This window comes from Amblyomma mixtum, chromosome 3 (assembly GCF_055824585.1).
Source record: "Amblyomma mixtum isolate Tamu chromosome 3, ASM5582458v1, whole genome shotgun sequence".
Classification (NCBI taxonomy): domain Eukaryota; kingdom Metazoa; phylum Arthropoda; class Arachnida; order Ixodida; family Ixodidae; genus Amblyomma; species Amblyomma mixtum.
In genome coordinates, this window is record NC_143014.1 from 98,788,204 (window position 1) to 98,802,968 (window position 14,765).

At 47.9% G+C, this 14,765-nt stretch overlaps 1 protein-coding gene across 7 annotated transcripts in view; it reads left to right on the top strand.

The window, feature by feature from the left end:
- LOC149351112 (meckelin) overlaps positions 1 to 14,765 on the top strand; it is a 37,541-nt gene that overhangs the window by 8,967 nt on the left and 13,809 nt on the right. For all 7 annotated transcript variants that reach the window (XR_016290520.1, XR_016290521.1, XM_089580365.1 and 4 more), the window contains exons 2-16: positions 251 to 339; positions 807 to 906; positions 1,977 to 2,061; positions 2,151 to 2,217; positions 2,556 to 2,636; positions 2,858 to 2,920; positions 3,093 to 3,229; positions 8,565 to 8,667; positions 8,770 to 8,856; positions 8,989 to 9,051; positions 9,157 to 9,214; positions 9,320 to 9,409; positions 10,713 to 10,851; positions 11,254 to 11,362; positions 13,393 to 13,449. Coding sequence is in view for 5 of the 7 variants with exons in the window: in XM_089580365.1 (XP_089436491.1) it covers positions 251 to 339; positions 807 to 906; positions 1,977 to 2,061; positions 2,151 to 2,217; positions 2,556 to 2,636; positions 2,858 to 2,920; positions 3,093 to 3,229; positions 8,565 to 8,667; positions 8,770 to 8,856; positions 8,989 to 9,051; positions 9,157 to 9,214; positions 9,320 to 9,409; positions 10,713 to 10,851; positions 11,254 to 11,362; positions 13,393 to 13,449 (1,328 nt within the window). In the remaining 2 variants the exon portion in view is untranslated. The remainder of the gene's footprint in view (positions 1 to 250; positions 340 to 806; positions 907 to 1,976; positions 2,062 to 2,150; positions 2,218 to 2,555; positions 2,637 to 2,857; positions 2,921 to 3,092; positions 3,230 to 8,564; positions 8,668 to 8,769; positions 8,857 to 8,988; positions 9,052 to 9,156; positions 9,215 to 9,319; positions 9,410 to 10,712; positions 10,852 to 11,253; positions 11,363 to 13,392; positions 13,450 to 14,765) is intronic.

Here is a 14,765-nt window from a genome sequence, read left to right on the forward strand (position 1 = left end):
GTCGGCGAATAATGGAGTGCTCGATTTAGAAACCCAACTGTTGAATACTCGACAAAGTGAAAATGCAAAGCAGTCTGTCTCATAGCTCTGCTTTTCTTTATATATAGATCCTGCTGGGGTAGATCTTGTGTAGATGTGGGGAGTAGCTGTAGGGCCTTCCTTCTAAGTTATTTTACTAACAATAAATAAGTTGGAGTTGCTTAATAGTCAATTTGAATGCTGCCTATATTACTTTTTTCATTCCTACTAGGTTCGTCGTGCCAATGCAAACCGCAACACAAGATCGTATCCCTCGAAAGTGCCACGAAAGTATCGTGTTTGTCATGTCCGCCCGAACATGCAAGTATCTTTTCTCGGCAGTTTGCCCGTGCCATTAGCATCGTCACTGAAGACAGGTTGGATTTGTGTGCTCTGGGTTTGTTGATCTATGCGAGTATGCATTTTTAACCGTATATATGGCATGCAAGCACAACAATCTCAGCCTAGGCAATCTGCTTTTAACAGTCATGAAATAAAACTATATTGCATTTCTTAGTGCAAACCCTGATTTCTTTTTTTTTTAATCCGCATACTACGCTTTCACGTGCTGCGTTGGTGTTCAGAGTCTTGCCAGTATTGGCCAGCGTTGACGCATTTAGCGCCTTTCTCTTTCTTTTTATTTCACTATATGCAGCATGCTAGCTTTCATTTGGGCAAGCCAGCGCTGCCACATTGCTAGCTTAGACAAGACAAAGGGTGGAAGAAAAAAGAAAATCTGGTTGTGCTGAATCGTCAGTCGCGGATGTTTATGCTCGACCTTCTTGCAGGTGACATCTCTTGATGGCTGGGGTTGCGTGCGGTGCGCAGATAACTCGCCCTTTCAGAAGACCACGAATAGCTGCAGCAGCTGCGTTGACGGAGTCTATGGTGCGGCCTCTTTGATAAGCGTTCTCTTCTCTGGGTCCAGTGTTGTTTCCCAAATAAGTTGCTTTGCCCCATAACTGTGCGGTTTGAGCAATATACGCTTCTGGCTAGCGAAGGAATTATAGCTTGTATGCTGTTAAATTGAATTCGCTGCTCACCTACAGTGATAACCGAGTGTTCTGCTATACCCTAGTGCGCGGCTTGGTTTCCGTCCTCGGTGGCTACATTTCGATGGAGACGAAATGCTGAAACGCCACTACGACGTGTTTTATTGCCCTGGCTTAAAAAAAAAAAATCCACGTGAAAACAACACAATTGCACAAGTTTTCTGTTCCCAAGGGTTCATTTCATAATATGCTCCGCTTAGCTATTTTATTTTAGAAAGCCACTATTTTGCAGCGCGGTGATTTCAGGCTGTAATGCATTTATGTTGTGTCCCGAAAGTATACCATTCTTTTGTGAGTATGAAGTGTATAGGTGAGGGTCATTTAAGGCCAGTGCAAGACTTTATGCACATATAAAATTATAATGTGGCACATTCTATTTCCACTCAGGATGCTTATTCAGAAATCCTATGTCACAGCTGTTTCCTTACTGCACCAAACAGGATATGAGTCGTGCAAACATATTCCCTTGCTAGGAATGTCCGAAATCACAAAATTCGTGCGTTTTCTTGACTCACCTATCGGCTTCAGTACCATAATTGTATTTGTTTGTATCTGAAATTTTGAAAAGAAGCTCTGTGCCGCTGTACTTTACAAAACGCGTGCACTGCCATGACCAGACGCCAGACTTTACTGATCTAGGCTTTTCCAGCCGCGAGAAGGCAAATACAAGCGAGCGGGGACACTACAGAGGCTGCACCTTTCCCATTTTTTGTGGTCATTGTCCTTTTGCGCTAGAACAACATGAATGCAATGCAATTCGCCTGCATCTCCATCCTTTGCTGATTAGTCTTGTGTGAATGACTGCTTGCGCAGCAGTGTGGCCGGGTATTTTATATGTTTTTATTATAGGCCTCTCGGACAAGCGCAATTACATGAACAAACGGTAGTTCGTCGTTTTTATTTCAGAGGAAATAGTTGGAAGCGATGGCGTTAGACGGCTGACGTGCACTGCGTGCAGTGAGAGGACGTGGCCTGATGTGAAAAGCCAAAAGTAAGGCTTACAGACGCAGCTGGGAGGTTACATCTTCAAAAAGCCTTCTACCAACAAAGTAGTAGAACGCTGTTTTTTATTGGCTTCAGATGTGTGACCTGCCCAGAGGAATTCCTGCTCGCCAACAGCAGCGTGTGTTCATGCCCATCCGATAAGGTATTATTACGCTGTGATACTTGAAACGAACGGAATAAAATTTGGAGAATGCGAAACTTTGCAGGTGGTAATCGGGGCTCATTATGCATAATTGAGGGAGCTCATAATGCGGGATATAACATTATGTGGCTTCTTTCACGCATATTATTTCGAAAGCTTGGAATGGGTTAATAATTTCAATAAGCTGTTTTAAATGCCGCAGGTTATTAAACTGCGAGACTTCACAATGGAGGCTTTTTTTTTTCTCGCGGTGCTCACTCTAGAGAGCTGAACAGTTGTGTATTTATTCACGTGGCACTCAGCGCGCACCAATTTCATTTGTAATTTTTTTATTTCAGTATTTTCACGTCACCGGAAGCTGCATTCCCGCAGCCAAGGTGGATGCCAACCTCGATGCATTGTACAATGTCAAACATCAGGTATTACAGAGCGCACCCAATTACATATAGGAGCGCTCACAAGTTGTTCACTTAAGCTTGCCACTGTGAAAGTGCAAGCTTTTTGCCGCACAAGAGTGCTTTGCGGGTTCTAAAAGGGGCTGTGTAAAACAGCCTGCGTGCGGTAGCTGTTCATTACTTAGTCATTTGTTGAACACGGCTCAAATGTTTTGATTGCGAAAACATATTTTGTTGCTGTCTAGGATTCTAGCATTTCATCAGGAGCACTTCGGAGCCTCTTGCTGCCATCACTCTACAACTGCAAGGTAAACTTGAATGGCCTTTTATTCCCGAATTGGTGCGTTTCCTGACGACTCTAGCGGACTAGTTGTCAGCGCGTGCTCTTGCTGTTGGCTGAGCACCGCAGCCTGCGCATTGCAGACGCTTCGCCAGGTTGGTTGTTTTGAAATCTTGGATTTATTTTTGTTGCCCTTCCAGGAGCATGGTAACGAAACTGCCTGTGAAGCACTTGCCAACCTCTGTGTTCTTACCTTGTATCGTCGTAGCTCTGAAGGCAGTATTTGCGACAGATTTCTTACGCTGGGTGAAGCTACTTCAAGGCGCCCAAAGCAAAGGTGAAATATGTTGAAGTAAAATGCATAGAGCTGTTTGTCCCTTGTATTGCCTCTTCTTTTTCTTTTGCAAGAAATCACTCAGTCTCTTTTAAAGATATAAAGCATCGTAGTCAGCGGACTGATGTGATATCATATTACTGTTTTGTCACTTGAAATTCGTACAGTATTTGTTTCAACAGGTCTAGCATGCTTGTTGTAAGTGCTTTGAATGAACGTGAGCGTATGCTCGCTTATTCTTTCTTTTCTGCTGGCCGTTTTCTGGGGTTTCCTGTGCTACCCATTTGTTTGTTTTTATTTCCTTTGCCTTTTTATCGCCTACAGTTGCAAAAGGTTGCACCAAGTGGAGAACTGCCCTTCTTAGCATAATGAATTTGATGCACGCTGCTTCCCTGCGCACCTTGGAACAGGGTGCCCGTATTCTATAGAAATTCAATAGAACTGTTTCAGGCCTCCAGAAAGAGCTAAGGAGGGCTTACAAGAAGCCATCTTGGCAACAGAGTTCAGAACTACCCACATTCGTTTAGTTCAAAATGCAATATCATTATTTTAGTCCGGAATCTTCCGTTTGCCTGTATGCATTATAGCAGATACGGGCCAACTTTTCCTTTTCGGAAGTTCCAAAGTGCCGATGAAAACTCTTAGTGGCTTGCAGACATTTGCATTGTTTACAAGTAACTGTCAAAAGTCGTGACATTTGGACTCTTGCCAACACGTGTAGTGCTTGCGTAGCGTCCTTGCTTTGGGCTTGTTGCAAGTGCACTCGGCAGTATCCAGGACAAGGACAGCGTATGTGGTATGAGTAGATATGTTGTTGGGTAGATCTCCCTGGATTTGAAGAAGGATGTCTTGTGTGGATGGATGAGGTCGAAAACCGAACGTGGTGTGAGAGAAAGCTGTAGTGCTCTCTGGTAAGGCTGCAGCCTGTTGCAAACATGTTCGAGACGTTTTTCTAAGCAGGAAATGAGGGTTTTGTAAGTTTCTATTAGGTTTTGGGATGAGTTTGAATTCGTCGTGTTTCCACTATTCCGATAAGGTCTGGCTATCCCAGATTTGGTTGAACTATAAGGTGAGGTCCGTCAATAGAAATTGAGTCGAGATTTCGAAGGAGTCGATTGGGGATATGGTCTTTGCCCGGGGTGGCGTTGCGGGTGAGGTCGTGTATAACGCTTTGGTGACTTTATATGAAGTGAAGGGCCTGTCGAGGTCTGGACTGGCGTCCTCTGTATAGTCGGGGTAGCGTACGTCCACTGGTTGCCACATGTACCGCTCTTCAAGCCCCTCCAACACCTCTCTCTCTGTTCCCGGGTGGTTATGGAGAGTTTTGTGGAGGGTTTGGCGAGTGGTGCGTTTGTTTTTAGTGGAACCAGTGAGGTGGCGAAGGAGCGACCAAGTCTGTTTTGCCTAGCGTGCCCTGTAACTGCCTTACACAGCTGGATCCAGTTTGATTGGGCTTATGAGGCGGCTTGTTGTAATGATTCCTCCGTTAGTTTGGCTATGCGCAGTTAGAGCTAACGATTTAGCCGCTCTCGACGCCATCTCGTGAAGAGGCCTCGTCTGGATTAACTCAGGTTGAGGAGTCGCGCGCCAATTTCGGGGGTGTCACGGGTAATGATGAAATGTTTAGTGTGTTCCTGTGCATCATTTTGTAGTTGCTGGATCCATTCTTGCAAGCCCCGCTGGGAGCTGCCAGTAGCTTGCTGGTGGGCTTTGAAACAGGCATCCTGATCTGCGTGACCTTGTTTTTTTACTAATGGATTTAATGGTACAATGGGTGCGGATGTGTGTAGTGGGAATAGTATGATCACTACCGAGGGTTTCATCGGTGTTTGTCCAGTCGGCAGTCGGGTTGTATTTTACGAAAGTGAGATCAGGGCACGTGTCTCTAGTTGCGCTGCTTCCGATTCGGGTGGGGTGGGATGGGTGTGTAAGGATGGTTATTCGATGTTAGTAGATCGCGGCATGAAGCTTCGTTTCCGTAGCAGTGACTTTGGAAAAGCTCCATGCGTGATGCGGGGCGCTGAAGTCGCCGACAATTGTGACGTTGTTATTTGAAAGAATGAGGGCCGTTTGAAAAAGCTGTTCGACGTTGTCGCCTGTAGCTGGGTGGGCTGTAGATCTTAAGCACGAATTTGCTAGGTTCTCTCCTACTGGAGGGGAGAAGCTCTGTCGTCAAAGGTGTGCTGATTAATGGAGATGTGGTTAGAGACAAGAGTAGAGACAGTTGGGGTGTCAGGTGTAGTGAAAACTTGAAAGCCGGCAACTCTGAAATTGTGCCGGTTTTCTGGAGCGCTATAGCGTCCTTGGGGTGGGGTTGGGGGGGGGGGGGGGGGGTAATAGATAACTGTGCAATGTACTGACTGCGCATTGGCTCCTAAAGCTCCGCCAGTTCCATTGCCAGATCCTGAGGGGATCTCACCAGCAGATGAGGAGTGGGAGTAGGGGTGCTACCGAGGGTCTGGTCGTTTCGTTTTGCAAGGAGCTGTGAGTGTGATGAGGGTTGCATGTATTGACTGCTGTGGGATTTGGAGCTGTTCGATGGCTTGGCCCAGGCTTTGAGTCTGGGCGAGGAGTTGGGTGTGTTACTGGATGTAGATTTTGGCGCTGAGGAAACCAGCTAGGTGGACTGCTTGAGCCTCCTGTTGCTTTTGGAGGCGCTCGACGGCATCATACTGTGGGAGGGGGGGGGGGGTCAGGTGTTGCGCTGTTCCGCCTTGAGTGTGTGGCCTTTGTGGAAACTCCGGGACCAGCCTCCTTCCGCTGCCATATAGTCTTCGGAAAAAGAGGTGGTACCCATGTTCGCTACTGGCATGGTGAGAGTAGAGATCGAGGCCATGGCTGTCAAGCTCCCTCTCAGCTGCGAGCAGGGCGCAGATGAGGGGGCCGTGTTGGTAGGTGGGAGTTCGTCGGTTGGCGTCGATACGCTCTGGCGACGGTTGAGTGCCGAGGGCCGCCCGGCGGCGGCGACAGCCGCAGATTCGTGCGGGTGGCCGTTTAGACGGTTTGCGGAGAAAATGCGAGTGGCGGCGGTTCTAGGTTCGCTGATAGACTGAGTTGTCGAAATGTACGTCCGCTCTCGGTGCTTGCTTGGAGGGATCTCTCCAGCAGAGAAGAGCTTGTCAAGGCTCATCAGGAAGACTCATTTTGTCAGGAGTTGATCAGTAGTCTTACTGAAGAGACGGATCGTCCGCGAAATCAGGCAAAATTGCGCTGTGAAGTCACTGGTAGTATGGTTGGCACTAACTCTAGTGTAGCCAGTATTGCTACGAGTGAGTTACAGAACCTCCTGAGGGAGGAGCGTGACGGAGCTGTGCCAAAATATGTGCCAGGCAACGAGGCCTTGGATGAGGCCTTCAAAGCTGTTATTCCACGCAAACGGCGGCTATCACTATCACAACGCCGACGGTCACGGGAGCGCTCTGAAGACATGACAGAAGCTTTGTCGATTCTCTATCTGGCCGGGAATGAAGGCTGACGCATGTGGGTACGTACGAACGAACGTAGTACGTACCCATAGTATACGTATGCCATGTATGCTATAAAACCCTGCGAGATCCTGGCGTGCGATTTGATGGAGCCGCTGTCGCGCAGGTAAAGAGGGCACAAATACGTGCTGGTAGTCACGTGCCACTTCAGTGGGATCGCTAAATTGTACCAGCTGCAAAGAGCGACTGCCCGGGAGATCCTGGCAAAACTGTCTGAAGTGTTTTTCCGCTGCGGCTTTCCTGAGCGGCTGATCACTGGCAATGCCGCATATTTCACTTCCAAAGTTTTTCGTGATACGTCTGCTGCAGTCGGTGTCCGGCAGCGTAAAACCACGTGCTACCATCCCCGTTCCAATGTGAGCGAGCAAAGAAGTCAAGATATCAGATCGCTCCTAGGCGCATATGCGAGATCACACAATGATTGGGATGCTCACTTTGGCGCCATCTCCGCTTTGTGCACGAGCGCAAATCGCTCGACGGGCTGCAGACCGGCATTTCTTATGTTTTCCACGGAGCTGAACCTCCCAACGTACACGATTCTGATCCGGGGTCGGATGATGCCCGCGGAGGGACGGCATATGTCGACGACTACGCCACGCGATTGTGCGATTGTTTGGCAAATGCCTTTAAAGAGGCGAACCGCAGCCGCGAGAAGGCTAGGGCAAGTCAGAAGACCTGCGATGACTGCGCGCAGAGGCGTAAACTTTCATGTGAGAGATCTGGTTCTCAAGCGCAGTCATGCACTCAGAGCCGCAACCGTGGGCTTCGCGGCCGGTCTGGCGCCCAAATGGGTGAGTCCCTTTCAGGTTGCTGAGAAGCTTTCGCGGCTGAACTACCGGCCGAGGTAGGGTCTAATCAGCGGGTCCATTCATATGGGCATAGGCATGCACAGGTCTCTCCATAAGGGGGGCCGAGGTTCATGGTAGTGCCTCTTGAAATCTTCTGGGTAGCAGGGAACAACAGGGGACAAAATTTGCGCCCCCTCCTTCATGCCGATTGAGGGGGAGGGGGCACCCCCTTGCACCCCTTCTGCGCACGCCTGTGCGCCTGGGAGAGCTGAAGCGGTACTTCCAGAGGGAAGTTGCTGTGGAAGCGGAAGCGCTGCCCGCACAGGATTGCGCAGGGGCGAGCGAAACGCAGAGAAATCTCTACAGACATCGCTATTATATCCCAAGCCAGCGAACTCGCTTAGAAAACGGGAAAATGCCGCACGGGGTGGCTCCGGCGGCGTCGGTTGCCTAAGCATCTCGACATCAAGCGGACGACGGAAGAACGTCAGACGCACGAATTCGGGCGCGGACGGACTTAATCCGACATAACTTCACCAGCGAAAGGACGAGACACGAGGGGAAGAAGAACACAGGACAACGCTGGAAGTCCTGGAATCCAAGGAAGTCCTTGCCACCAGTACCCGCTGCCTGCCTGCTGCTGCCTGCGCGCGACCAAGGGAGGTCGTCGTATAGATTTGGGAAGTAAACGGTTTGCCTGCAGGCTATTCCCCGGTGTGTTTTTCGCGGCCACAGCTGTCGTTCGAGCTAGCGGAGTGGTGTTGGCTCCGAGTACAGGGCCCCAGCCGCGCTAGAAACCCCACAGACTTCGATATATGGTCACCTCCTTGAGCGATGCTTTACATAACTGTCTGTTTCGCCTTAAAAAAGAAGCACTGTGAGACACATGGAGGCAGCCAACATAGGCGCACTTCAGTTTGGTTGACTGGGTGTAAGAGAGCAGCTTTCTGGGAACACAATGTTCTATAGTGTGCACCACCCTTTACACAATGATTTGCACCATACTTTTTGCATCTGTTGAAAAAAATGCGTGCTTGCATGTATGTTTGCTATTAATAATCGCAGCAACCAAGGCCTGCCCTGGCTCTTTTATTTGGATGATGATGCCAACCTCATTATTTCAAGGACAGACGTTCCAAACCAGTTCACTATAAAGCATTGGAAGAATGTAAGCAAGCTATTGCTTGGCAGGAGTTTTGCATCAGTCATTCTAGTGTATTTGAATTATTAGCGTCCGGATTAACGTCTACATTATGGTCTTTGATTTCAGTCTTCGTACCTTCACTTTATCGTTGCCAAGTACAGCCTCACAGGGAAGCTAATTGCTATAGGACCGTTGAAGATTCGGGAACTCAGTGTAAGCACAAGCTCCCGATTTTTTTTAGTTGCCACATAAAGTAAGTACGTGGCGGTGTGCCGAAATTTGAGTGAGTCTGCATTAAAAGCTGTGTTTTCCGGATAACTTACAGACTGTTTATCTCTTGCCTAGCTGTGCGATACTTCCCTGGCGAATAAGGATATACTTCGATTTGGAACGACGTTTACTGAAGAGGTGGGTGTTGTGCCCATCGTTTACCCTGGTTTCTTTCCTTTCTTTGGAGGAACAGGAACGTCTGAAGAGGTTTTACAGCCATTAAATTTTTTTTTTTCACTTCAGTGCCAAAAGCCAACAAGAGGCCTTTGGGATGAGTCAAAGCTTGTGTTTTATGACGTTTGTAAGTCCAGTATGTCTCTTTACGTTTGGACTTTATTGGTTTAGATTCTGTACCAACAGACTTCCTTATTGTTCCGTGCTTTTATTCCTTTTTCTTATTCCGCAGTCTTAGAGAGCAGACAGAACGGTATAAAGAAGATCTATCCGGTTCCTGTGAAAATTGAGAACTTAGAAAAGAACTCAAGGAGGCACAGTGGTAAGCCAGAGGAGAGCGTATGGCCCCTTTGGGCAACCATAAACGTGTGATTATTGAAACCTTCTATCTGGATGGGAGCTAACGGGGAAAGCAGTTTTTTTTTAATTTCTTTTAGAAATTTTGAGACAGTGGGTGCTTACTAAGTTTCCTATCATCTTGCATACGAGTAACCATGCACCAGGTGTTTCACCTATGATGTTTTGCAATTTTTAAATGTAGGCTTTTTGAGTTAGAGAGCGCTTTTTTCGGCATAGCATTTTCAGCGGTGTAGTACATCAGAATGCAGCTAAAACGTGATAACTGGTAGGGTGGTTAACTAATATCGAATAGTCACCTTTTTAACTATTACTTTTATAGTCTCCTTAACTATTGAGAGGCGTGTAGCCCACTGTAGGTAATATCCATATCAGTTTTTATAATTTCTGAGACGCAGTTACCGTCGGCGCTGTGGGCCAACAAATTTTGCTTACATCACACCAAAATAGATGCTCTTTCGAAAAGCTTGCAGGCAAAGCAACCCCTGCAGCGCACGTAACTCGTCGATATAGCCAAAATTTGTTGGGCCACAGCGCCCAGGGTAACTGCAGTTTTCGAGCTTCTAAAAACTGATACAATGTCTTGTACTTTTATTTGTTCATGCTGGAAGCCGCCGGCATTCGGCTTTACAACTTTGTGAGGCGAGATGCGACCAGTTTTGTCGAGTGATCGCAATCACAGGCAACTGCTTCCACATTGTTCGAGATTGCTGCATCTCCTTTTGGCGAGTTATCTCGAACGTCCTTAGCCGGCTTTAAAATGAGCGCGGCCGAGGGCGATGGGCATTCTGTCCATCGACGACCGCCGAGCACGTTTGTTGCTGTCGCCGCCGCCGCCGAGTTCAGTTCTTTGTGGGCGCAAGTCAGCCAGTCAAAGAGTGCGTCCTAGTGTCACGTCCATCGCCTCGTCTATTGCCTACGACGCTCTCACCACCACCTGACGATATGGGTATTACTTACGGCGGGCCACACACCTTCAGTAAATAAGGAGACGAACATTAATAGTTAAAAACTTAATTATTCAACATTAGTTAGCCAGTCTACTAGTCATCATGCTTTAGCTGGATTCTGATGCGCTACATCGCTGAAAATGCTTTGCCGAAAAAAGAGCTCTTCTAACTCAAAAAGGCTATTTTTAAAAATTGCAGAACATCTAAGGGGAAACACTTGGTACCTTCGTTGTTTTCTGTCGAGATTGTCGAGTAGGTTCGCCATTAATTGAACTCTTCCAAGTTCGCATCGCAGTTTTCGTTGGCGGCTGTTTTCAGAGGACGGTGCATTGTCTTGGCAGCTGGTCAGGAGGTTTTTCTTGGTTGATCCTGTCACCGGAGCAGAAAGTGCCAGCTCCTCCCGAAACGTGCGGCCTTCAGCCAAGTTTTTTCGCTATGCAGAAAAAATCAACATCCAGTAAGTACACGTAGGCTACGCACCGGTCAGTTATTGCTTGAGCGCCTGCGCGAACCGAAAAGTGCCGGACGATGGTTGTGCTAAGTGTGGACGTGCAGGAATGCCACCACCAGAAAATATAATAGAGAACAGACGGTCTCCGCGGACGCTGTAGGACACCTTAAATATCCTAGGCTAGTAAATGTGCGCCTCTCATTTTCAGCACGAAATGCACGACGTGAACGCAAGAATTTTATTAAGCTCGTTGAAAACGCAGTACCTGCACGCAGTCTTTTAATTTGAACCTTCAGGAGCATTTGTTGTCAGCACTGAGTGGTTCTTTCTTTCTTCAGCCATGCTGTACTCCTTGCGGCATTTTGCTGCCTATCATCCAGTAATCGTCGCCGCATCTTTTACGTGCAGCATCACTCTCCACAAGAAAGGGAAGCCCGGCTCTATTCACCCGCCTCTCATTACCGTCAGATACGCCGAGGCTTCCGGGGATGCCTACGAGCAGGATGCCAAGCTACCTGTGAGTGACAGCGAGATGACTCCGGAAGGCATAGGTCTTGTTACCTTGGAGGCTAGAGAAAATCTGACGTCTGATGAGAACGGGCTACGAAAGATTGCCTTGCATTTCGCGACACTATAGTATGCAGAATATGTTTACTCTTTTCAGCTACTAATTACACCTGATTAGAATTTACTATCTTGTGTGCCCAGTGTGAATTGTTAGACTAAATTCACTCTACTCCGCAAATATCAGGAACAGTTGTCAGCTGTCATAGGTGGATATGTATCATTTCTTGCTTTGGTGGGGCTAATGCCAAGGGCGTCCGCAGAATTTTTTGCAGGGGGGGGCCCCGTTGGTGCCCCGGGGGGGGGGGGGGGTATGTTCGTAGCAAAAAGGCGCTATTTGCGGAGTAAATTTATTTATTTATATATAAATAAAAATTAAACAAAATGCACACATGAAAGAAAAATTACAAACAGCAAATTAAAGCGCGGCTAGGAGAGGTACATTGGAGTTTATCAACGAAGAAACAACTAAAATTAATAAAAAATGCAAAAAGATGCTATATCACTTCGTGGAGAAGAGTGCTCAGTCTTCCTGCATACGGGTTCTCGACTCACCCGGATTGATGACCAGCACACAGCACAATATGTTCGCAAACACGCAACTAAAGTCACTCAGTCAGTCTTCCTTGAACAGCAACTGTAGGCGCCTCGGATTTTTCTGGGCGAATTGCGTAATTACACGTGTGATAAATTCACTTCTGTGCTTCATTACACGCTCTCGGTGCACACTCATCATACACATTGATTGGAAAAACTGTTGAACGCGTACGTTGAAAACAAAAGATGACTATATATACAACGAAAACTTATTTACAAGATAAATGCACGCTCGCAGCTTCATACACCTCGCTCCATCTTGCTTGCGCATCCGCACAGTCGAGCAACCCCACACACACTGCTCGCCGCTCGTCGTTTTCTCGTCCGCTGTCTTGGTTGTTCTCAGCTTCGCTGACAACCGGCCACTAAAAACACCCAAGCACAAACACAGAGGCGCGCACACGTGCGAGGGCTTACTTGCCGCAGTATCCCCGAATGCGCACTTTGGGGGTGAAAGGAACGCCGCGCAACTTCCGAGGGGAAGGGACACTCGCCACTCCGGTCGGAAAATTTGTTTTTGTGTTTTTATGGGGTTCAGAGCCCCAAAACGACTCAGGCTATGAGGGATGGAGTAGTACAGAGTTCCGGGTAATGTCGACCACCTGGGTCTCTTTACCATGCACTGACACGCACAGTACATGGGCGCTGTTGTGATTTGAGGCCCAGCCAGAGGTGACAGGCGAGCCAGGCAGGCGCCATCGGGCTGCGTTGACCAAAGGCGCTGGTTTTCACAGAAGACGCAAAGAACGCTGGTGTGGGGGCGCCTCGGGAGACTGCGTCGCCGTGAACAAAAGCAGCTAATCCCCTTTGCCGGAGATTCTGAAAGCGGCGCTTCTACCGAACTGCGCTACACGTGGATCGGAGGAGACAGCGAGCGGCGGCGGCGCCAACTCATCGCCCGCTTGCCCCTGAGCAGCCCGACAAAGCGGGGGTGGACACGGCTGATTTGTCCTTCCCTCCTTAAGAATTCATCGGTGACCGGCGTAACGACATAGGCGAAAACAAGATGCCCCGTGCACTGTCTGCCTCCGTGTCGCTATCTCTCTAGAGATCAAAGAAACAGACACCCATCTCAAGCAGGAACAGGTCGCCCTTCAGTAGAGCTAACGATGGCGTGGTTTGAAAACGGCGGAACGACGCACGCCCGGACGCGGCATTTCGCAGATGTGACCATGCGGGGCTGCTTTTACCCTTCTGACTGAGCGCACCACCGCCCCTGGTGTGCGGCCATCACTCACGGTTCGAGTGAGTGATTTTCCAGGGGGGTGCAACCGCCCCCCCTTGCCCCCTCCCTCCGGACGCCCATGGCTAATGCTTTGTGGCGCACACGTTAAGATGTATTGTTGAAGTCGATGCTACATTAACCCTATTTGTTGTCTTCTTCAGCTCTCATTCTCAATCACGTATTCGTCCGACTATAGCCAGGCTGCCCAAGACATGCCGGTGAGTTCGCCCGTCTTGCTTATATGCTCCGTTTATGTTCTCGCAGCGTTTTCGGTCTGCAGGAAGCTGCAAGCCGAAGAGTAAGCTGAGTAAGGCCATCTCTGTCGTTTCAAATGCGTCGCCGTTGGGAACAGCGCAAGAGTAGCAAATGGCAGGTGTATTGAGTGAAATAAATACTGGTTCGGTAACTTTCCGAGTGTGTAGGATACGTGCAGAGGTTGCAACGGATTTTTACGGAGGCCTTACAAAGGGGGCGGCCGCTTCACATTATCTCGCTGACTCCTAACGCCCGGGAAAGCTGAAGAACGCAGTACGGACGCTCGACAGGTATACAGTCGTGCCTCGTTAATATGGGCATTTTGGTTCCTGCTCAAAACTGCCGATAAAGCGAGTCGTCCGTAACAACGAATCATGAAGAAAAAAATTCTCAGGAAAAAAAATTACGGTCCATAGCTAGGTCGGCTAACGTGTGTAATGGTGAGCACTGCAGCGGTAGTTAGACAAAACCTTGGGCGCTTCAAGTACATTATCCTAGTCGACATTACCTTAAAAAGAAATTGTTGCAGTTTTCAGCGTCTAGTATTTTATAGGGAGCGCGATCTCATGTCCTACTACGATTGTCCGCATATCATTCATGAACATATAACGGCTTTTATTGAGGTACATAACTTACTTACCAACTTGCATAGGCGAGGATTTTCAACCAGTGCACAACTTGTCGATACCATTTATCACTCTGCGGCAGGCGCAAATAAGGGGAAACAAACAGGGCAATTTTCACGGATTTCCGTAAGGCATTAAATAAAGCCTCACACAACAAATTGCTTTATAAACTAGGTTACATTCTGCAAAATAACAAACTGCTCACCTGGATAAGAGGTTATTTGACTAACCAATATCAATTTGTTGCGGTAAATTCGGCCTATTCAGATAAGGTGCTCGTTGGGTCTGGCGTCCCCAAAGGGTCGGTTCTTGGTGCGCTTGTTTCCGCTTTATATAAATGACATTGTTAGAAATATTTCGGTTGGTATTAGGCTCTATGCTGACGAATGCTTGCTGTACGAAAAAAATTCTTCCGTTGGCGATAAACTTAGGCTGAATCATGACTTTAAAAAGGTTCTCACATGGTCTAATGAATGAAAAATGGAAATTATCAGTCTTTATTAGGATATAACTAAAAAACAATCGGTTATTGTATAGCTGATATGCGGGCAACGTTGTTCTCTCAGAAGTAACCGAGTGCGAATACCTTGGCCTCTGGATTACTAACACTCTCTTGTGTAACAAACCTGTCGACACTGTAACAGCTAACTGCC